The following is a 21,751-nucleotide window of genomic DNA, read 5'->3' as shown; positions in this document are numbered from 1 at the left end:
GAGGGGTGATGCTAATTCATAGCCTGGCATCCTCCTTTGTCTTTAGCGGTGGTTTGGTCATCAGAAACCAGCAGGTGAAGCTCAGCCATTCAGAGCCATTCAGAGAATTATGAAGAAAGCGAAAGTACACAAAGCTCGGCAGAGAGAGATGGGGGCCAACCACAGAGGGGCAGTGTCCATTGAGAGGCGGTGCCAATCTCTTCCCACCCCTTTTAAGGGGTGGTGGAGTCAGAGCATGCCAGGGACTTGTTCCAGAGTGCTGGCTTCAGCTGGAGAAAGGAGGAAGGGATTCTGAGGCAGGTGAGATGACAAATCTCTAGGTTTCTGTGGGAGAAAGGGGTATTTTTTAAAATAGCTGAAGGTGCTTGCAAAACAGAGTAGCTAATATATGGAACTGGGGTTCCTAGTTAACACCCCAAAATCCAACATTGCCTGATTCACTCCAAACCTGAGCAACTGGTTTGCAATCATTTTGCAACATTTTGCACCCCCCCCATCCCCAAACAAAGTAAGTGATATATCAAACTGGGCTTCCTATTTAACACCACACAAAATTCAACATTGGGCTCATCCATACTTCTGCTTGTGCCTTGCCTAGAAAGTACAGGTCCTAGCAGCTTTCTAGGCATGGGTCTCAGCAGTTTCCTCCTTGCCCCACTCCTTCCCAAGGGAAAACCTGCTCTCTAGCAGTAGATCGGAACCAATGGCAATCCGGGGGAAACACGAGAGCGGTTTTCCAGGGGGGTGGGAAGTAACAGGACAAGAGGAAGTGTGGATAAGCTCATTGTCTTAGCCAAAATTTTGTAATTTGTTTTGCAGCACAAACCCCCACGTTTGGCAGCAGCCAAAATTGTGTGGCTGACTTGCCCAGTAGGTGGGCCTTACTGGTCACCCCAAATTCAATGTTGCTTTTATTACTCCAAAGTTTTGCCATTGTATCCATTACTCAGTTTTGTGGGCACCGCGAAACACAGGGATTCTACTGCAAAATGATTCGTGTTGAATTGGACAATGCTAGGTTTTGGGGTGTTAACTATGAAGCCTGGTTTGATGCATCAGATACTCAATTTGAGAGGCCATGAAAGGGAGGGGTTGGTGCTGCAAAATGATCACAAAACTTTGGCATAGCTCTGTTGGGGGTCCCATATTTCTGGGTTTGTAGATATTCCTATGATGCCTATTTTGCTGTGAAAATTCATTTTTTTTGGGGGGGGGCATTGTTTTGTTCTGAGTCACTTTGCATATTTATTTAAAAAGGGGAGATATGAAAACTGGTAGGATAGGGTTTTATCCAACACTAGTCCTTGTCAGAGGAGGTTGATTGATTGCAATGACATACACTCAGTGGCGTAGCGTGGGTTCTCAGCACCCGGGGCAAGGCAAGTAATTTGCGCCCCCTAACCCGTGGATTTTAGCACTCGAGTCTCTTCCGCGCCCCCCTCAGATGTTGCGCCAGGTGCAGCAGGCCCCCCTGCACCCCCACGCTACGCCACTGCTCCCACCACAAGTCTTCAGGACAGCCATCAGAAGGCTGGCGCGGGGAGAAGGTCTCTCCGCCCCACCGCCAGCCTTCGGAGGAGGTCCGAGGACAGTGGGGTTCCTGCTTCCTCGAGGAGGGCCAGCCAAACGTGCCCCCCCAAATGTTGCGCCCGGTGCGGCCGGCACCCCTGGCACCCCCCACGCTACGCCACTGCATACACTTCAATTGTCCCAATTTTCCCGGGACATCCCGGAATTAAAGAAGCCAATTCAGCTTCTGATTTGATCCCAGAATGCCCTGTTTGCCCCTCCAGCACCACCACTGCTGAACTCAGAGCGGAGGATGAGCCGGTGCTTGAAGCCAGTGCTGACACTTGCAGTGTTGTCCCTCTATCACAAGAGCATGGCACCAAAAGACAGGCATCCCGATTTTCAAGAGAGGAAGGTTGGAGGGAGGTTTAGATTTTCTGCTTTGAATGTTGAGTTGGACAAAAGTGTCCACTCTGTGGTTCAAAAATGCATGAAAAATCTTATCAATAAGATGTGGTCATCGGCACTAGGATAAATAGGTTATAATAAGAACATTGCCTCCACATTTTGATTTTCAACTTTCTTTATAGCTATCCGATTGACTTTTTTTGTTTTGTTTAAAGGAAGTTAAAAGTCTGGGCCTCCTGCTGTGTGGGAGGATGAAAGTGATGATGAACTATAAATTGCACAAAGTTCTACCCCAAAATAAACTTAATTTATCTTTAGTTCACTCAGCAACCCTGAAAACTACTTTCAGGTCTAGCTCAGAGATATTTGAAGGAATTCAGTGAACTACATTATGCTATCCGTCTGCTCATTATCCACAAATTCACTTATCCAAACACAAAGAATTGTACCCAAACCTGGAATGTCCTGCTTTTCCTTAGGATATCCTTATTTTCATCAGGGAAATGTTGAAGGGTATGGTAGGATGTTCTATTTTCACTGGAGAGATGTTGGAGGGTATGAACCCGAGCCGAGGAGATAAGTAACTATAACCTTTATAAGACATCTGAAGGCAGCCCTGTATGTATGTCGGAAGCCACCCAGAGTGACTGGGAGAAAACAGTCAAATGGGCTAGGTATAAACATTATTAGTAGTGGTAGTAGTAGTAATAATAGTAGTAGTAGTACTATTGCATATGACATCCCTATTTTCATCGGAGAAATGGGTTACTTCCGGGTTAGCGCCTCCGGCAATGGCGGATTTCCTCTGACCAGGAGGAATCCGCTTCGTGAAACTAGGGTCTGGACCGCCACGGCGAGGCGGAGACCCACTAAAAACCACAGGCGGGAGAAGCCTGTGGATGTGGGATTCGGCCGGCACCTTTTGCAACTCCCCTACTCGCAGGGAAACCTGGTTTCAGGGATCTGGAGCGACGTGGGGTGCTTCAAATCGACTGCTCTTTTCACGGAGTGAAGCTACATTGCTGTTGCCGGAGAGCGCTGACTTTTTCCTGTGGAAAATTGGACTTTAAACAACTACCCGTGAGTAGAACGGAAAATTGGATTATGAAACATCTTAATTTGGCACCGAAGCGGGAAGGTCTAAACAGGAAGTCCGCCTTCCACTTTTGTAAATCGATTGAAGCAAAGACATTGCAAGCTAAAGTCTGGAAAGTCGTTTGTAAAGGACTAAATTTCCATCAGTTAAAACTACCAAACCCCCCTTGGAAGCAGGAGAAGAGGGGGGAAATCTTAGACTGTTTAAACCTGCAGGAGAGAGAGTAAAGAAAGATAAATTTCCACCGTCTTGAACCTGGGAACGGGGTGTCAGAGACAGACGCTTTGGGGAAGTTCATTGACTGTGAATAAAACGTTTTTTGACAGATAGTTAAAAAAGAGAAACATATTGATTCCAATGTTTCCTTTTGCACTTAAAAGGAACAAAATATCTGAAAAACGAAAGGAATTTTGTTGCTGGATCTGCTTTTAAAAAGGCGGATACAAACAGAAATTGTTTCCCCTAGAGGGAGCTTGTGAAACTGTTGTTGGAGTCGATCTGGGGAATTCTCCAGCTGTAGAGATTAAAGATCGTGAGAACCAGACATTGACCTTGAATAAGAATGTGCCCAGAAAAGTTTTAGTGCTTGCTTTTTGCAAGACAAGTGCTTTACTAGAACAGCTACATGAGAAGATGGATTTGATGACTGTTGCAGTTAGCAATTTTGGACAAACAGTGAATACTTATATAGAAACCACGCAGGAACCAATCCAGGAATTTGCTTTGACAGGGCAAGTTGTGCAGAAGACAAAGGAGGAGGTTGTTGCTGAACCTCAAGTAATAGAAATGGAGAGAGTTGCGGCCTTGCAGGAACATAAGTTGTTGTTTCTGACGACTGAACCTGGAGAAAGTCAGATTTGGAGAGATGGAGTACTGTTTGGTTTGGAGATGGGAAGCTGGATAGATCCCCCTATGCAGGGATGTTTTGACTTTTGGGATCTGGTTTTGGGCCAGGGGGAGTTTGGAGTTGTGGGGGCCCTTAACCTTGGAGGGACTTTGAAACATGCCTTCAAATATCTTTTGGATTTCAGTGCTGACTATGGAGAATGGGCTGACCTGTCGAGAAGGGATAAAGATACTGTCAAGTTGGAGTCTCCCTGAGATCTACCCCTCAGTGAGAAAGGATGGAAATTAAGAATAAGATCAGCAGAAGACAAAGTAAAGTGCACGTATAAATATGAAGAAGATCTGCAGAAGGGACATGGAAAAGACTTAAGAGCCTCGGATAGAAGGTCACCAGGTTGATGGACTAGATGGAAGGGATAGAAAGGACTGACAAAACCCGAGACCAGGAAGAAGAGACGATGGATGAAGATTAGAAGAAAGTTTAAAAATTCATTTAGAGAATTTTTGTAAAATTAATGAGTGTTAGAAAAAATGTTGGAATGAAACTATTTGGCTTTAGTAGAAATGCTTTAAGGAATTATGTATAAATAAGTTTTAAGTTTTAGGGCTTTTTATGGTAAGATAAGGTTAAAATAAATTAAGGTGATTTAATGACAGAATATAGTGAAAGATGGAAAGGATTTGCTGAGATAATTAATAACTAGAATACAAAAAAGGGAGGCGTGAGGAGGTCGATGAAACAAGTTAATGAAAGATAAAGATTTGGGAATATTGGATTTGGTTTTGTTGTTGGTTTTGATGTAATGTGTATTTTGTTTTTTTCCTTTTTTCTTTTCATTGACTTGTATTGTTGAATTCCTTTTTTTCTGTTTTTTATTTTTTTATGTATTGGAGCTCTTTATTGTCTCCCTCCCCCCGCTTTTTTTGTAATTGTTAAACTTTTAATAAATATCATTTAAAAAAAATATTTTCATCAGAGAAATGTTGGAAGGTATGAATCTGCTGTAGGCCTCTCAGGACGTGTGCAACTTTACAGAAAAAACTAATCATAGCCTGCAACTGATGTGGAATAATGTGGATGTCTCCTTTCCCCAGGTTCATCATCCCTATTGTGCTCCTCAGTCTCAGTTCTGACCGTTCTCACAATGCGTATACTGCAGATCTGCGCTGTGATTTGTGCTTTCATCAGCCTTCTCCTCCTCCTCATCGCCCTGGGCTCAGACTACTGGGTGGAAGGCAGCAATGTGAAGTATGGCCTCTGGAAAGTTTGCAGCCATTTCGGTTCAAGCTATTCTTGTATTTCATATCCGATGGGTTTTGTATCAGGTAAGATCTTCTCTGTCTTGTGCTAGGAGTACTTAAGGTGCGGTATTCTAAAGCAGACTGAACCGATCTTCATTTCTAAGTTATGCAGCAGTGTGGCAGGACAGTTGATCCTTCTGAAACTCCCTGAAAGTCCAGTGCGACTATAGATAACACATTTACCCTGTCCTCTTTTGTGTGTGTGTGTGTGTGTGTGGGGTAAAATATTAGGTGCTGGGACTCATGCTATGATAAAGGTGCCCTGGGTGCAGCACAAAATGGCAGCTGTGGGCAGCAAAAAAGTTAAAAGGTGATGGTAGTTCATTGCCCTGGGTTCAGACTACTGGGTGGTCACCAACAATTACATCTTGGGCCTCTGTAATATGTGCATACCTAATTGCCAAGCTTTGGAGATGGTTGTGTCAGGTAAGATCTTCTCTGTCTTCTGCTAGGAGTACTTAAGGCATTCAAAAGCAGACTGAACTGATCTTCACTTCTAAGGCATGCAGCAGTGTGTGGGGCACTTGATCATACTTCAACTCCCTGCACTGCTCCTTCAAGTCAAAAACTCATTCCTTGCACAGAAAGAAAGGAAAAGGATCCGTCAAATGAACTACTGCAGTGCTTGAAATGTCAAGTACATGAACCAGCAACTCCTGCATCTGCCAGGAGGGCTGGGGCTGTAAGAGACAACAGTAGCCACTGAGTGAGGACATATTGACCTGTTTGGAAATAACGCCTAGCTGCTTCAACAGACAAGTGATGCAGCTGCAGGCTGGCATTTCTTGGAATGCTGGAGAACAGGGGTTAGGGGAGACTCTGCTGTTTTGATGATTGCGCTGCTGCTTTTAAAAAAATAAATTAAATGTTTTATTGTAAGCTGCCTCAAGAACTTTGGTTAGTAGGCGGGGTATGGATATTCATAAATAAATACAGTGGTACCTCTGGTTGTGAACGGGATCCGTTCTGGAGCCCTGTTTGCAACCTGAGCAGAACACAACCCACGTCTGTACGTCTGCACACGCACGGGTCATGATTCGCCACTTCTGTGCATGCACGTGATGTCATTTTGAGCGCCTGTGCATGCACAAGTGGCGAAACCCAGAAGTAACCCTTTCCGGTACTTCCGGGTCACCGTAGGACGCAATCTGAAAAGATTTAACCTGAAGCATCTTTAACCTGAGGTATGACTGTAAAATAATCATGCTGCTGAGTAATAGGAGCCTGGTCAATAGGGCAAATGGGGCACTGCCAACTCCCACCTGCCAGGGGTTGGCTCTGCTTGACATGGCCTCTGGCACTGCCTACTGTTGGTCTCCCTGGCTGTTCTGGGCATTTAACCCCCTTCTTCATTTTTCTTCCTTCCTTCAAGATTACATCCATGCCACCCGAGCGTTCATGTTCTTTGGGATGATTGCTGGAGCCGTCTCTTGCATTATTCTTTGTGGAACATTTTTTGACTTCCAGTTTGGCTTCCTCTCCCGGGCCAGGACCTCAGCCATAGCCAGCCTTGTTGCAGGTATCCTTGGGGTCATATGCATCTGATTCCACAGTCCCCTCAAGCCCCTAAACTCAAAGCTGTAGACTGTGCCTGAACAAATCCCACAGATCCTACGCCAAGAAAACTTGAGCTGAAAGGGAAAGTCCACACGGAATCCTATTGGTGGACTCCAACTAAGTCATATTCAGAGTAGACCCACTGAAATGTATTACCATGATAAAAGGTACAATTCAAACCCTTACTCTCCATCCCAGGTATTTAGAGAGTGGTGGAGCCACTACTGCATTTCCAGTTCATCTGGAAGGTATGAATCTGCTGTAGGCCTCTCAGGAGGGTGAACTTCTGATGCTTCTTTCTGCAACACCTGCAACATCAGAAGTTGAAAGTAGGAGCCTAGAAAAGGGCTTAGCGATCTCCCTAAATACATCTTTCCACTTCCATTTCCATCAATGCAAAGGAGAAGGGCCAGTTCGTAAAACCCTTCATGATCCTCCTCCCCCTTCTTATTTGTACTTCCAATATTATAGTGCAAAGGAGAAGAAGAGGATCACAAAGGATCTTCAAAGCATCCTCAGAAATGGCTCTTTTCCAACTGCAATGTTGGAGATGGAAAAGAGCTGTATAGAGCAGCTTCAAAAGCAGCACTGCAAGTAGAAGTGGAGTTTATCCAACAAAAACTATGTCCCCCTTATTCAGCAAGGCATGCTCCTAAAATATTCCTTTTTCTACCTTTGCCTGCACTGGCAGTAGAATGAACAGCTTGGCTGGCAGGTGGAGAAGGGCTGCTGCTCAGAAACGGCTGCCGCATGTTGTGGCAGTTCCTTGCCTGAGCCACCCATCCACCACTGCTCATCACACTTTATTTCACATCGCCACCTGACTGTGTTTAAGTGAACTGCAGGGTGATGACACTTTTACTTTTTCATTATATGTAACTGATACATATATAAAAACAGCCAAACAATTGCATTTGAAAACAATTTGGAATATAGTAACCATAAATATAGAAAAACTGTTCAGAACAGCAGCCAATAATCTACAATCAACTCAGATTCAGAACAGATACCAGCTGGGATAAAGATTTTAGCACGTTCGTTGAAAGCAGGACATCTTTAGCATGTACCAGAAAGACAATAGAGAAGGTGCCTGTCTGATATATAAAGGGAGGAAGTTCCAAAGTGTAGGTGCCAACACATCAAAGACCCAATTTTGACATCATGTGGAACAGACCTCCTCATAGGCTGGGACCTGCAGGATGCCATTTCTTGCAGCGCACAGTGGTCAGCTTGGGATGTAAGGGCTGAGATGATGTTTTAGTCACACTGGTTCATAGCTATATAGGGCTTTGTACACTAATTTTGAACCTTGCACAGCGGCAGATTGGCAGCCAGTGCACTTCTTTCAAGCAGAAGGATATATGTTGGTCATATTTCACCCGAAGTGAATAGTTGATCCTCTCCATTTTGCACTAGCTGCAACTTCCAGCTCAGCATCAAGGATTTAATTTACAAGTAACCTGATATCCTGATGTATTTTTTCTTCCTAGCTGGTTGTGTCCTGATTGCCATGGCCACTTTCACAGGGTGTGTGGGAACAGTGTTCGGTCCTGGATTGTCTTATGGATGGTCTTTCGGCTTGGGTTGGGCCTCCTTTCCTCTCTTCCTTATTACTGGTGAGTATGTGTCAAATGGGAAATGCTGAAAATGCACATCTTTATTAAAATGTTTGCCTTCGCCTAGCATTCTCAGCTGCATTATTTAAGTCTGGGGCTGCTCTACAGTGAGTCCATTTGAACACAGATGAAAGCAGGTGTGTGTGCGTGCGCATCCATACCTGCTCAATGACGTTGTGGGTTCCTTCTTCAATTATCTGAGGCATGGGCAGGGAAGCAAAAATATGGATACCCTAATGTAATGGTTCTAGGGGTTGCTCATGCGTAAGCTGGTGCAAACACCTGGCTGGGTTGCCTAAGTGAACCTTTTCTGTCCGAACAGCCACTCACCCGTGGCTGACTCAATCGCTGGCAGAATCCGTCAGTGGGCGTTTCTTAAACTTCTTCCAGCAAAGAAGCTCTTTGACGCCTAGTCTCCTCCTACTCTCTCTGCGCGAAAGCCTTCTGCACAAGGAGGGCGTGGGCAGCGGAGGACCCCTACTCTCCCTGCTGGTTCCAGGCAAGGAATCATGGGACCGCCTCGCCGCTTCCCCCATCTGCCCCCCTTCGCCACTGGTGCTACGCTGATTCTCTTCCCCAGAAGATGGGCTGCTTCTCCCGATCCCTGAACGCTCTCTGGAATCCCTCTGGCTTTTGCTCTCTCCCTCCGGCACTGAGGCAGTTCCCTGACACCTAATTAGGTGAAAGGTCTTATGACACCACACCCACCCTTGTAGGTGGGATGCCAGGATCTAGAAATTTTTTTTTAAGATTGAAAGCAGCAGGTTGAGGATGAGCACAAACAATTGTGGATTAAGAAAAATGATTTTTGTGTGTGCTACCTATGGGATTAGTATATACGTAGGTGTTAAATAGCATGAAGGATAGCATACATATCTGAGGGGGTCCCAGATCAATCTCCGTGGGGTAGAACACTTGTCTCATAGGACCGCATCCTGCATCTCCCTTAACAGCAATGAAAGGACCTGTTGCAAATCAGCACCCTCTCTTCCCCACTATGCCAGAAGGACTCCATAATGCCTGACTTGCGTGACCAGGCTCTGCACTCCCCCAACCAAATAACAGTATGAATGGGATCAAACCAGGCCACAACTTTATTGACATCAGAGGCAAGAGGTTTGGCATAGGCATCGGTCAACCATTTACTTCCAACCCGCCTGCCAGAAGTGACACCAAGGGTCAACGCAGCAGCAGGGGCTTATGTCAAATAGGGGGACTCCCATGGGGGTCACCAACTTGAGGAGTGCTGAGGTCCAAGCCCCCACCTGGGAATACAGCCAGAAGCAACTCCTCCTGGACCCATTTAATGGGATACTCTACATTTGGGGAGGGGTAGGCCAAGACTAGAACCTTTCCCCTGCCTGGCCAAGACTAAGGAGCATCCTATACCTAGAGCAGGCAAGGTTTAACTCAGCAAGGTTTAACTCACCTGGGCAGGTTCATTCCAGCAGTGATCCCTCCATGGGCCAAATTGTGTGCATGTGTGAGTGCGTGCGTGCGGCCGCGATTTCCGGCGATTTCCAGCGTCTGAGCATGTGCAGACACGATTTCTGGCACCGCAGAAGCGAGTCCCTGTGCCGTGCTGTGCCGGTTTAGCACAGTGCGTGGGAACTTACCAAGCCGGTGACTTGGTTCGTGGGCGGCTCTTGGGCCAGTTAAATGACCCCCGTTGGCTGCTTGTGGCCCATGGGTCTTAGGTTGCCTACCCCTGGCCTAGACCACCAAAGTTGTGACGATTGCTATGAGGTAGGAAAAAAACCAGCCGGCAGGTGCCGATTTCCCTGATGGATGAATTCCTGCACTGAATACGGTGAGCAGCAATGCCACAGCAAGGTCTGAAAACAGTATGAAAAAGGGCTGGCTGGCTGGAAGATTCTACAAAAACTAGTTGCTGGGACTAGGGCCTACCTGCCTCATCAAGCCCACTCCCTGGGAAGGCCCTGTCTCCAAGCCTGCCTGCCACTGGCCAATTTGCAGGCAGGCTTGAATCCAGCCAGGCAGTCCCCAGCACCAGGGCCCCTGTCGGATGAGGGATCCAGGAGGTATTGCCTACCCACAGTGCGACCGAAGGGTAAGCGGACTTCTATGAAATGCCACTGAGATGTCCAGAAGAACCAACAGCGTCACAGCCCCAATACCCAACCCTAGTCAAAGGTAATTTGGAGGCACAACCAGTGCAGTTTCTGCCCCTTTTGTTGTTTAGACATTTAGTCGTGTCCGACTCTTCGTGACCCCATGGACCAGAGCACGCCAGGCACTTCTGTCTTCCACTGCCTCCCACAGTTTGGTCAAACTCATGCTGGTAGCTTCGAGAACACTGTCCAACCATCTCATCCTCTGTCGTCCCCTTCGCCTTGTGCCCTCAATCTTTCACAACATCAGGGTCTTTTCCAGGGAGTCTTCTCTTCTCATGAGGTGGCCAAAGTATTGGAGCCTCAGCTTCAGGATCTGTCCTTCCAGTGAGCACTCAGGGCTGATTTCCTGAAGAATGGAGAGGTTTGATCTTCTTGCAGTCCATGGGACTCTCAAGAGTCTCCTCCAGCACCATAATTCAAAAGCATCAATTCTTCGACAATCAGCCTTCTTTATGGTCCAGCTCTAATTTCCATACATCACTACTGGGAAAACCATAGCTTTAACTATATGGACCTTTGTTGGCAAGGTGATCTGCATGGTTGCTTCCTATGATCAAATCCAATACTACCCCAATAGTTCTAGGATCCCATGTGCCCATGGAGGACATCGACAGAAGCCTCTCGTTTTAAAAATCAGCACATATACATCAAAATATGTATTTTAGTAATGCATATGTTGACCTAGGGATGCGGGTGGCGCTATGGGTTAAACCACAGAGCCTAGGGCTTGCTGATCGGAAGGTCGGCAGTTCGAATCCCCGCGATGGGGTGAGCTCCCGTTGTTCGTTCCCAGCTCCTGCCCACCTAGCAGTTCGAAAGCACATCAAAGTGCAAGTAGATAAATAGGTACTGCTCTGGCAGGAAGGTAAACGGTGTTTCTGTGCACTGCTCTGGTTTGCCACATGACCCGGAAGCTGTACACCGCTGGCTACATGACCCGGAAGCTGTACACCGCTGGCTCCCTCAGGCAATAAAGCGAGATGAGCGCCACAACCCCAGAGTTGGTCATGACTGAACCTAATGGTCAGGGGTCCCTTTACCTTTACCTATGTTGACCTAAGATATGTGTTTATATTTGTATGCTGTGGATACATGTTAGTTCTTGTTACGTTTTATTTTAAAATAGAAAATTTACTGTGTAGTGTGAAAATGGGTTGGAACAGGTTTATGCATTAATGACATGGATGGGAGATAGGCTTATCCATCCACTCCTAGACACTTCCAGTTCTGTCCACAACTAGTCGCTTGGAGAAGTCTCAAAATGTGCAGTCAGTGTGGTTCTGTGGAAGAGAGGGAATATATTTTGGTCCATGAGAACAGCAGGTCTTGGAGGATGAGCAAGAGAGGTAACGCTGGGGTCAGAGCCCCAGATATCTTGGGTAGTGTTTTATTCTGCTCCCCCATAATCAGCCCCCTTTCTCTCCGAACAGGTGGGCTGTCTATCCCCTTGGATACTGCTGGGTCAGCATGAGCATGAAGAAAAGGCTGCGCTTCCACTTCAGATGACACCTGGAGCCAAGTTGATACAGTGGGGCACAGAGACGCAGCCTGCACTGGGGCAGGTTCGAGCTGAAGGAAAATGAATGTACTTTAGTGAGAAGAAACAGAAACAAGGTCTCTTTGTAATAAAATGGAATCCTTTTCCTGAATACTGTAGAACAGGACTACCCAGTGAGGTGCCTCCAAACTTTTGTGGACTACGATTTCCATACCTGACCAATGACCCTGTAGCTGAGGCTGATGGGAGTTGAAGTCCAACATCATCTGGAGAGCAGCAGAGTGCCTAGTCCGGCATGAGAAGCAAATCATTCCTTCCCCAAACACAGACTTTAATTTAATTTTTTTTTTAATGAGGTTAAAGAATATCTACAGTTTAGTATCTGCCCAACGTATGATGATCTAAAAATTAAGAATAATTATGAATGATATTATTCCTTCAATGGCTGGGTGAAAGTCAAGGAATGAGTAAACCAAGCTTTTTCAGTGCATCCAGCAGAAAAGAATGGTCTATGGATTAAATTATATGCTTTGAGTTCTTGCCTTCATATTCTGTTATTTTCATGAGGATGTGGGTTTGCTGAGGAAGGAAGTCTTTCTCAGCGAGGCTCTACCGGGCTCAAATGAGTAAGGATGCCGGCTCAAAACAAACTTTGCAAATCTTTAGTGGGTGACAATAAGAAGCAAAAAGACTAGGCTAAAATCATAAAGCATTTTTTACTGATTGTAAGAGAAGGGGTTATGTAGTTGTCGATAGGCTTGCTATGCTCCTTTGGGAGAAAGGACAGGATATAAATTGAATAGGTAATTGCATAAAAATGTACAAATGCATAAAAAGGGTACAAAGTGAAGTGAGCTATAAACTGGACAAACTCCCCTCCAGCTGAACCGAACTGAAGATTGGACAAACGAGAAACAGAAATACACCGAAATTTGTCGCTTCACCCATCCCTAGTCACAAAACGTACTGGTATATGGAAACTATCCAGACTTTGCAAAAAGTTTTGCAAGCATCCAGCACTCTCTCCTTAAAAGGAAATGAGCCCTGGATAAGGCCACTTCTGGAATTTCCAAATGCTTTGGCAATAGATTATGTTAACTAGTGAGTATAGATGAGGATTAAAAGCTGCCAGTGATGCCTCTCAGGCTAATGGTAAAACTGGGGTTGTTTGGAGATGGAGATCCAATCTGTGGGCAGCGGGGGGAGGGGAGCAGTCCATGTCTCCTCCTCTTCATCCACTGCAAAAAGAAGAAATGGGGAACTTCAGGAGGCAGGGCGTAGTGTGCGGGGGGGGCAGGTGGCTGTAGCCCTGGGTGCATGGTTTTTAGGGGGCACAAGCTAGGCACCCCCCACAGGAGTCCCCATCCCATCCTGCCTGCAACTGGGTATCTCTGTGTCCCAGAGCCCAGCCTAGTCTTGCCACAGTGTCCACAGCCCCCTCATGGAATGGTTGCTTGGCCAGTGTTGGGGCGGGGGACACGACGACTTGCCAGTGAAGGGCCACATAGGCCAATCCTGCACAGGCAGGAAAGGGCTCAGAACTGTCAGAATCAGGGGTCTAAAGGCCAGATGGCTTGGCCCCAGCTAGAGCATCTCCCCTCAGCCTTGCTGCTGTGGAGATCCATCAACCTCTGCTTCGATGTGTATCAGTGACTCAAGCTTGCAGGCTTGAGCACACTTTCCTCAGCAGTGCAAACTGTGCAACAGAAGAGGCTTGAGGCTGTAGACACATGCTAAACTACACATTTATTATACATAAATCAGGACAAAGAAAACATGGCATCTCTTCTTGCTGTCTTCTCAGAGAGAGACTGAATAGTAATACAGAGCAGAAGTTCCGCTCACGCCAGCAGTCTGTGCTGGAATGTAAACAGACATGTGACACACAACAGTCCCATGTCTGCAGAAAAGGGTGGAATGGAATTCCCAACAAGAACAGCCCTGCTTGGCTCCAGTAGCCAGGGCTGAGCTGGGGCAAACCCTCCTCACCCTGTGCACATGCCAAGCGGCATTGGTGGTGAGGGCTGGTGTTCTGTTGACCTTCCACGCTGCGCCGCGCCTCCGCCCATCATGCACACATATGTGTGCACGCTGTCTTTGAATGGATAATCGAACAAGAATGGATGCAAAATAAAGTGAGCTACAAATTGCATAAGCTCCAGTACATCCTCTAACAAAACACAACTCCTAGGGTACAAGTCCAACTTTGCCAGAGAGTAGAAAGATGGGGATTGGGACAGCCAAGGTAGCCCTAGGGGTGGGGATTTGATTCAGTCTGCATTTGAATCATACTTTCTGTAACAATATGCAAACCAAAACATCTTTCAAAATTCACACTTATCTGTTTACAAAGGACTTGTGAATAGACTGGTGGAGTTTCCATATGAGAATTGGTGCCTTATGGGAGATTGGGATGGGGTGTAAAGGGAAGTCTTTTTTCTGCACATAACTGTTAGTCTCTTTCTGCACAAAACTGCTCCATTTTGGGGAAGCCTTGTTCCTCCTTTCTCTTGCTTTCTGAGAAGTTTTGCTTGTAGGCTTTTCCCTGCTTTTGCACACACTGTACGAACCTGCTCTTCATGCCTAGCTGACCACATCTACAGAACTTGATTGTTACATTGTTTCATGCTATGATCAATCATTAGTAACAGACATCCTAAGCTCATGGAAAACAAACTGTACCTGCTCTCCATGCCTAGCTGACCACATCTACAGAACTTGATTGTTATATTGTTTGTGCCATATTAATCTCTAGTTACAATTCAATTAGGAGGCTTCATGCCTGTCTAGTTCTAGCTCCGATTCCCAGCCTTTACTCCATCAATGATAAATGATCACATGTAATCCCCACCTCTCACATGTAATTCCCGCCTTAGTAGTTATGTTAACCAATCACAAGTTTCTTTGTGTATGTATCAACCAATCAGCCACAGGCCCACCTGTGGCAATGCTTGTAATATTCAATAAAAGAGGCTTTCAGGGTCCGCCCAGACAGACGCCTCATGTTACACCTGCCTCTCGTCTCCTGTGATTTTTCATTCCTACAGGGGTGGTCTCCCCAACACAGGATAAGACTTCAGAGAAGTTAACCTTTGTTGCTCTGCCTACTTTTTGCCTTGCTGTTGACCAATGGAACACAGTAGCAATCCAGGTGAGTTGCACCATTTTCTCTTGCCTAATGCTGAAGGCCTATTGCAAGTTGTTTGTGTGTTGTAACCTCTGAAGACAGAGCAAAGGAGAAGCAGAGAGAAGGACTGAGCTGTGAGCTGGAGGCTTTTGTTGTGCAGGAACATCTCTCTGGAGATCTGACGTGGGGTAAGCAAATATGTTGCCTGGAAGAGGGGCTTATTCTGGTTGCCTTCACCTATGATTAGCCTACTCATGTTAGGAAATGCCATCAGTAATCTCTCCTCTAGAAGGGAGGAAGGCTCAGAAAAGGACAGTGGATAGTTTGAAGGAGGAACAGCAGGACCAGGAAGCTCTGCGATCCCAGCAAAGGTGTGGGCCTGAGCAGGTTTCCAATGCTGCCTTTCTCCAGTAGCACAACCAAAGGGTATTGCATATGTGCATCATTCTAATCTCTGATGGAACCAGTATCCAGAAAGAGCCTACAACCCCGCAATCCAGAAGTTCAGAAGTCAAAAGAAAGCACAATGATGCAGAGGGTCAGGGAAAAGAGATGAGGACCATCCACAGAGAGGTAGTACCCTTTGATCAGAGGTGGGTATACTGCCCACCCCTGGTGAGTGGGTTGCAGGGTAAAAGCATGCCAGGGGCTTGTTCCAGGGTTCCTTTCACCTAGAGAAAGGAGGTGGAGATTCTGAGCCTTGTGAGACAATAAGCTCTTGATTTCTCTAGGAGAAAGGAATATTTTTCAGTACCTGAATGCTGGCGGACTTTGGTACTGCGCATAGCTGGAGCTGAGGAAATAGACTAAAAGCAATTGTTTTGAGCCTGACTTTTGCAGTAAAATAGTTTTTTTAAAAAATAAATAAATAAAAACTATCAACTTCTGAGATGTTTTATAGTGTTTTTAATATTCTGTTGGGAGCCACCCAGATGGGCAGAGTAGAAATAATAAATTATTATTATTATTACTGTCGTACCTTGGGTTAAAGTAGCTTCAGGTTGAGCGTTTTCAGGTTGTGTTCCGTGGCGACCCGGAAGTAATGGAACGGGTTACTTCCAGGTTTCGCCGCTCGTGCATGTGCAAATGCTCAAAATGACGTCACGCGCATGTGCAGAAGTGGCGAATTGTGACCCACGCATGCGCAGATGCGGGTTGCGTTCTGCTCAGGATGCGAACGGGGCTCCAGAACGGATCCCATTCGCATCCAGAGGTACCACTGTATTATTATTATTATTATTATTATTGTTGTTGTTGTTGCTTTTTCTGGGGGGATGCAGGGGTAAGTATACCCCTAAACATGTTGTGAATCTAAGTTTGACCTCATTGAGGGGCAATATTTCGATATGAGTAGGAAAATGACAGTACCCCTAAACATTTTTTTAGAAAAAAGCACTGATTATTATTAACCTGAAATGGAGAAATATTAATTGCCTATCATAGTCTGCACACCTGAGGACATCTTCATGACAGTACAATGTGCTGTAGGCCTCTCGGCACATATACAGTACAAATTTTAAACCCAAATGCAGACTGCAATTTATGTGGAATAATGCAGATGTCTCCCTTCCCCAGGTTCGTCATCTGAGCAGTCACAAGATCTGACCATTGTCACAATGCTGGCCCTACAGATCGGCACCGTGATTTGCAGTTTCATCAGTCTTCTGCTCTTCCTCATTGCCCTGGGATCAGACCACTGGGTAGCAGATAACAATAGAACCATTGGCCTCTGGAGATTTTGTGTTTATTATGGAGTCAATTCTGGTTGTAGGTCACTTGGGACGGATGTGAATAGTAAGATTTTTGTCTTCTGCTAAGAGTCCTAGTGGTGTGGTCTTCAGCACTAACTTGAGTGCAGTGGGTTCCAGCACAAAATGGCTGCTATGGGCAGCATAAAAATGGTGATGGTACTCCATATCACTGATTCCCATCTGATCTCCAAAAATCACGGACTTTACTGTGGTATAATATATGGAACAGGTGATCCATCACGACACCACTTTTGTTTGCTGAGGAATCCCCACTGGCACCAACAATAGGGGGCCCTGGACACCTGGGTGCTTGGCACCCACACTGTGGCGCCTCCAATACGACTTCTGGAGCTTTGTGAGGCCCCAAAAAGTGCATTGGAGGCCTCACAGGGCCTCAGAAATTGCATTCGAATGTAACTTCCAGTTTCTCAAGGAAGTCAGGTCAGAGGCCTTGCTGGTTGCGTTCAAGGCCTCAGACGTGACTTCCAGTACTCCCAGGTAATTGCCGCAGCATGCGCAACATAACATGACATCATGACATCACATTACATCACGGTGTGCCACTGGGCACTCAAAATCTGGGGCCCAAGTTGGCGCCCCTGGGAGTCCCTGTCCATCACTATCAACCACAACCTTTCTGCATGCTGCAAAGGATCCTGGGATGACTGCACACTTAATTCGCAGGCTTGCTTTGTCCCACTGCCGCTTCATGTGACGTGTGTGTGTGTGTGTGTGTGTGTGTGTGTGTACTGCAAAGGGAGATTGGCAGTTTGGGACTAGTTTTTTGTGGTTTCTTAATGGATGTTGTCCCACTGTGACTAGCTTCACACTGAGGAACATCTGATAAGCTTGTAACAATACCCAGGACTCCACAAATTGCATCTTAGTGGCACCTGAACCAGCAGGAGGAGGAACAGTAGTCTGGTCAACTGCAAAGCAGCCAAAACTTCCATTACCATCTTCCTGCTTTGCTACTGCTCCCTGATGAAAGGAGAAGAGAGACGCTGGACCATCCTGCAGGACACTGGACCCACCTACCACTGATTTGCAACAGCTGGCCTTGAGACTTCTGGGTGGGGTGGAGAGGTTAACTGAGGGGAAATGTTGGTTCAATGGCAATGACTTTAGGACTAGGCGGAGGTGGAGGTTTTGTTTATCTGCTAATAGGTGGGTCAGAACATTGCTGTGTATGTGCCCCCAATGCAATTTATGTTACATGAAATATTAAGGTATTATATGATCTCTCTCTCCCCCCCTCCTTTTTCACTCTATGGTATTATGTATTACTTTTCCCCCTTTTTTCGCTGTAAGTCGCTTGGAGACCTTCGGGTGACAAGCAACTGATGAGTCTAATAAATGAAATGAAAACAAAATGTCACCTCAGCTATCTCTCCTGATGGCATCTCTCAGCATCTTAATACAGTGGTACCTCGGGTTAAGTACTTAATTCGTTCCGGCGGTCCGTTCTTAACCTGAAACTGTTCTTAACCTGAAGCACCACTTTAGCTTATGGGGCCTCCTGCTGCTGCCGCATCACCTGAGCACGATTTCTGTTCTCATCCTGAAGCAAAGTTCTTAAACTGAAGCACTGTTTCTGGGTTAGCGGAGTCTGTAACCTGAAGCGTATGTAACCTGAAGCGTATGTAACCTGAGGTACCACTGTGGAGATGTTAAACAGCTTTGGGGGGGAGAGGGCAGAATGAACACCTGTGGAACATGGCAGGTGTTGCAACAGCTCAATAACCATCGTGCTGAGTAATAGGTGGCTGGTCTCTCAGGGCAAATGGGGCATTGCCCCACCAACCTCAGTCTGTTCTCAGCCAGCCCCCACCTGCCAGCCTCCTTACTTAGAATGAGACACTTACTGTTGGACTTCCTGCTGCCACCCCCACCACCGGTACCCATAAGCACCAGCCAGCAATGGTAACAGCCCCACTTTGCTCCATTCAGGTACTGACCCCCCACAGGTAGGATTAGGAACACCATCACAAAATGGTGCCCCACTGTGTCTAAATTAATTTTATTTATTTAAGTTGGGGATTCTCTTGAAAAATACAGATTAATTCTAAAATGGAACAGCATACTTGCAAAATGGACATGGAACAGATCCTTTCCAGGCATGAGGTATTATACAGGATGTCTGCAATGCAGTTGTCCAATCCCATGGATGCATTTAACCCCTTCCTTCCTTCCTTCCTTCCTTCCTTCCTTCCTTCCTTCCTTCCTTCCTTCCTTCCTTCCTTCCTCTCTCTCTCTCTCTCTCTCTCTCTCTCTCTCTCTCTCTCCCTCCCTCCCTCCCTTCCTTCCTTCCTTCCTTCCAGATTTTGTCCATAGTACCAGAGTCTTCATGCTGCTTGGGATGACTGCCGGGGCCATCTCTTGCCTTGGTCTTTGTGGCAAATATTTTGACTTCCAGTTTGGCTTCATCTCCAGGGCCAAGACCTCAGCTATAGCCAGCATTCTTGCAGGTATTATGGGGGGTCATAAGCACCTGCTTCTGGCTACCAGAGCACTTCTTCCAGCCACTGCATTTCACTAGCGGCAGCTTCCAGAATTTAATTTACAAGTAACTTTATATCCTAACGTATTTTTTTCTTCCTAGCTGTTTGTGTCCTGATTGCCATGGCCAGTTACACAGGGCATGTGGGATCACTGGCCAGTTATGGATGGTCTTTTGGCTTGGGCTGGGCCTCCTTTCCTCTCTTCCTTATAACTGGTGAGTATGTGTCAAATGGGAAATCTGAATACGTGTGTCTTTACCTTCGCATGGAGTTGCCAGCTGCATTCTTTCATTAGCGAACAGTTTGGGACTGATCTACATGTTTAGCACCATCATGTACTTGTGTCCCTGGCAGCGTGCCACTTTGGCTGCAGGTGGATGTTCGCATATTGGACAGTTTCTGAATGTGACATGCCCTCTCAGCAAAAGAGGAAGAGGGCGAAATGTGAACCAATCCCCTGGGTGTGCTTCTTTTCTGAAAGCATGGATTACTTCTGTATGTTTTGCATTGAAAACCATTCGGAAATGTCTTTCTCCCTTCTTACCAACACTCTGAAGAAATCAGGTTTTCCCAGATTCAGCTCGAAGGGCAGGAAAAACATCTAAATCAAGTTTGACCTAAGTGTGTCGGCAGGACTTCCGGACTACAGAAATACATTTGTACCAAACTTCAGCAATTTGGAATTCACTGCCCTTATTCCTTACAAACTGTCCCAGAGGCTTTGGCTGAGTACAAATGATATTATATTCTAGAATGCATGGAGACAGAGTACTTGGTTTATCCACAGGCAATCTCGATCTATTCTTTTACTGCAAAGCACTTCTTGATAAATGGGTTTCATTCCAGATTGGTTTTGCACAGTGCATCTATTTGAAAACCTATGAAAAAAGATGGAGGCGTGTCTGGCAAGAGGAGTCCCTTGTAGAAGTCTCAAAATAATAATAATAATAATAATAATAATAATAATAATAATAATAATAATTAAAATTTGTATACTGCCCTATGCCTGTAGGTCTCAGGGTGCTTCACAAGATAAAATCACAATATAAAAACACAGAATACATAATCAAAATGAAAACTAAAACAACCCAATATCTCCCCTCCCTGCAACACATTAAAAAGTGGTATTGGATGTCATTCCAAAATGCACAATGTAGTTCTGTGGAACAGAAAACATCTGTGCCTGTTGGAATGGCAGGGCTTTGACGATCCAGGCATGATCCCACTGATGTGCAAGGGAGGTAATGCTGGGGTCAGTGATTTGGCTATTTCAGATAGTGTTTTATTCTCCTCGACCTATTGTCCTAACTAGCTCCCTTTCTCTCCTGACAGGTGGGCTGGCTTTTCGCCTGAATACTGTGCCAGGGATCAGGTTTGATGGCGTTTCTAAGGCACAGAATCTACAGACGTTTCTAGTGTGCTTATATAATTAAACAGAAGTTTCTAGGGTGTTCTTTGTGTGAGGAAAGTTATCAAGGGAAAAGAGACATGCTGCTGGGACAATCTCAGTGTGTTACCTCTTACCCAAAGACAAAGTGCTTTCAGGGATGTCTATAATTATAGACCAAAAGGAGTATTGTGTTATTCTACTCTTTCCTGTTCTTTTTCTCTCATTCTGTCCTGATTTTTACTTGCTAAGTGTACATAGACGTTTAAGTTTCATTTTTTTCTGTTAAATTGTGCAGCAACCAGATTTTTGAGAGAATTTTACCTTCCAGGGAGCTGGAATTGTACCACCAAGCTCATGTTATGCCTTTAGTAAACCTTTACTAATAGAGTTTACTGAGGTTGTTGTTTTGAATTACACATCATCTTGCAAGTTATTCTACTCTGCTACCAACCAAGCAGGCGTGGCTGGGGTCATTTGAGCACAAACCCTGACATACTGACATGCATTCTACTATTGTGAAATCAAACCTTTTATTAGGCATTATGCAAATAAAAACCGTAAGAAGGAAAATAACATGTAAAAGCCTTGAAATATATATAAAAAGGCAGCAGTTGGCTACAATCATATATATATATATATACATCTAAAATCAGTGGTTTTCCTTGTTAACCTGCTCCTTGGAGGACTGCAGCCAAAAACTCGGCTACCCCCGCCGTTACCCTTTGGTCAACGTCGGATAGGCAGAATCCCGCACATTCACCTTGCTGGGGTTCCAGACCACCCAAAAGAGGGGACAGCACGCGTTGACGGAGCGTACTGTACAATGGGCAATGAAAGAGAATATGCTCTACAGTGTCCGGGACATTCATAGAGCATCTGCAGAATCTCTTGTTTCTAGGGATGTTTTGATATCTTCCCCAGACAAATGCTGAGGGAAAGACATTCAACCGGGCCAGCATAAAAGCCCTACGTTGGGCTGGGATTATTAATTTAGTGACGTAATTGACTCTGCTAT

General features: G+C 45.7%; 2 protein-coding genes across 2 annotated transcripts; both read left to right on the top strand.

Annotated features, from left to right (window-relative positions):
* The first annotated feature begins 250 nt into the window (after nt 1–250).
* LOC309537331 (lens fiber membrane intrinsic protein-like) lies at nt 251–12,501 on the top strand. The gene is made up of 5 exons (XM_082232190.1): nt 251–300; nt 4,955–5,185; nt 6,534–6,680; nt 8,209–8,334; nt 11,900–12,501. Exons 2-5 carry the CDS (start codon nt 5,005–5,007, stop codon nt 11,938–11,940), a joined length of 495 nt encoding a protein of 164 aa, XP_082088316.1. The 5' UTR covers nt 251–300; nt 4,955–5,004; the 3' UTR covers nt 11,941–12,501.
* Nucleotides 12,502–15,168: 2,667 nt separating this feature from the next.
* LOC309537327 (peripheral myelin protein 22-like) lies at nt 15,169–21,243 on the top strand. Its single transcript, XM_082232186.1, has 5 exons — nt 15,169–15,282; nt 16,670–16,888; nt 19,167–19,313; nt 19,448–19,561; nt 20,679–21,243. Exons 2-5 carry the CDS (start codon nt 16,711–16,713, stop codon nt 20,777–20,779), a joined length of 540 nt encoding a protein of 179 aa, XP_082088312.1. The 5' UTR covers nt 15,169–15,282; nt 16,670–16,710; the 3' UTR covers nt 20,780–21,243.
* The last annotated feature ends 508 nt before the right edge of the window (nt 21,244–21,751 follow it).

The sequence above is a fragment of the Podarcis vaucheri genome (assembly GCF_965113315.1).
Source record: "Podarcis vaucheri genome assembly, chromosome: 7".
Classification (NCBI taxonomy): domain Eukaryota; kingdom Metazoa; phylum Chordata; class Lepidosauria; order Squamata; family Lacertidae; genus Podarcis; species Podarcis vaucheri.
The sequence above is the reverse complement of the archived record's forward strand: the minus strand, read 5'-3'. Positions and strand labels throughout refer to the sequence as shown.

Coding starts and splice junctions, on each gene's coding strand:
- LOC309537331 (XM_082232190.1), top strand. CDS start 5,005: ATGCGTATACTGCAGATCTGCGCTGTGATTTGTGCTTTCATCAGCCTT. Junction 5,186..6,533: donor TCCGATGGGTTTTGTATCAG/GTAAGATCTTCT, acceptor CCTTCCTTCAAG/ATTACATCCATGCCACCCGA. Junction 6,681..8,208: donor CATAGCCAGCCTTGTTGCAG/GTATCCTTGGGG, acceptor TTTTCTTCCTAG/CTGGTTGTGTCCTGATTGCC.
- LOC309537327 (XM_082232186.1), top strand. CDS start 16,711: ATGCTGGCCCTACAGATCGGCACCGTGATTTGCAGTTTCATCAGTCTT. Junction 19,314..19,447: donor TATAGCCAGCATTCTTGCAG/GTATTATGGGGG, acceptor TTTTCTTCCTAG/CTGTTTGTGTCCTGATTGCC. Junction 19,562..20,678: donor TCCTCTCTTCCTTATAACTG/GTGAGTATGTGT, acceptor CTCTCCTGACAG/GTGGGCTGGCTTTTCGCCTG.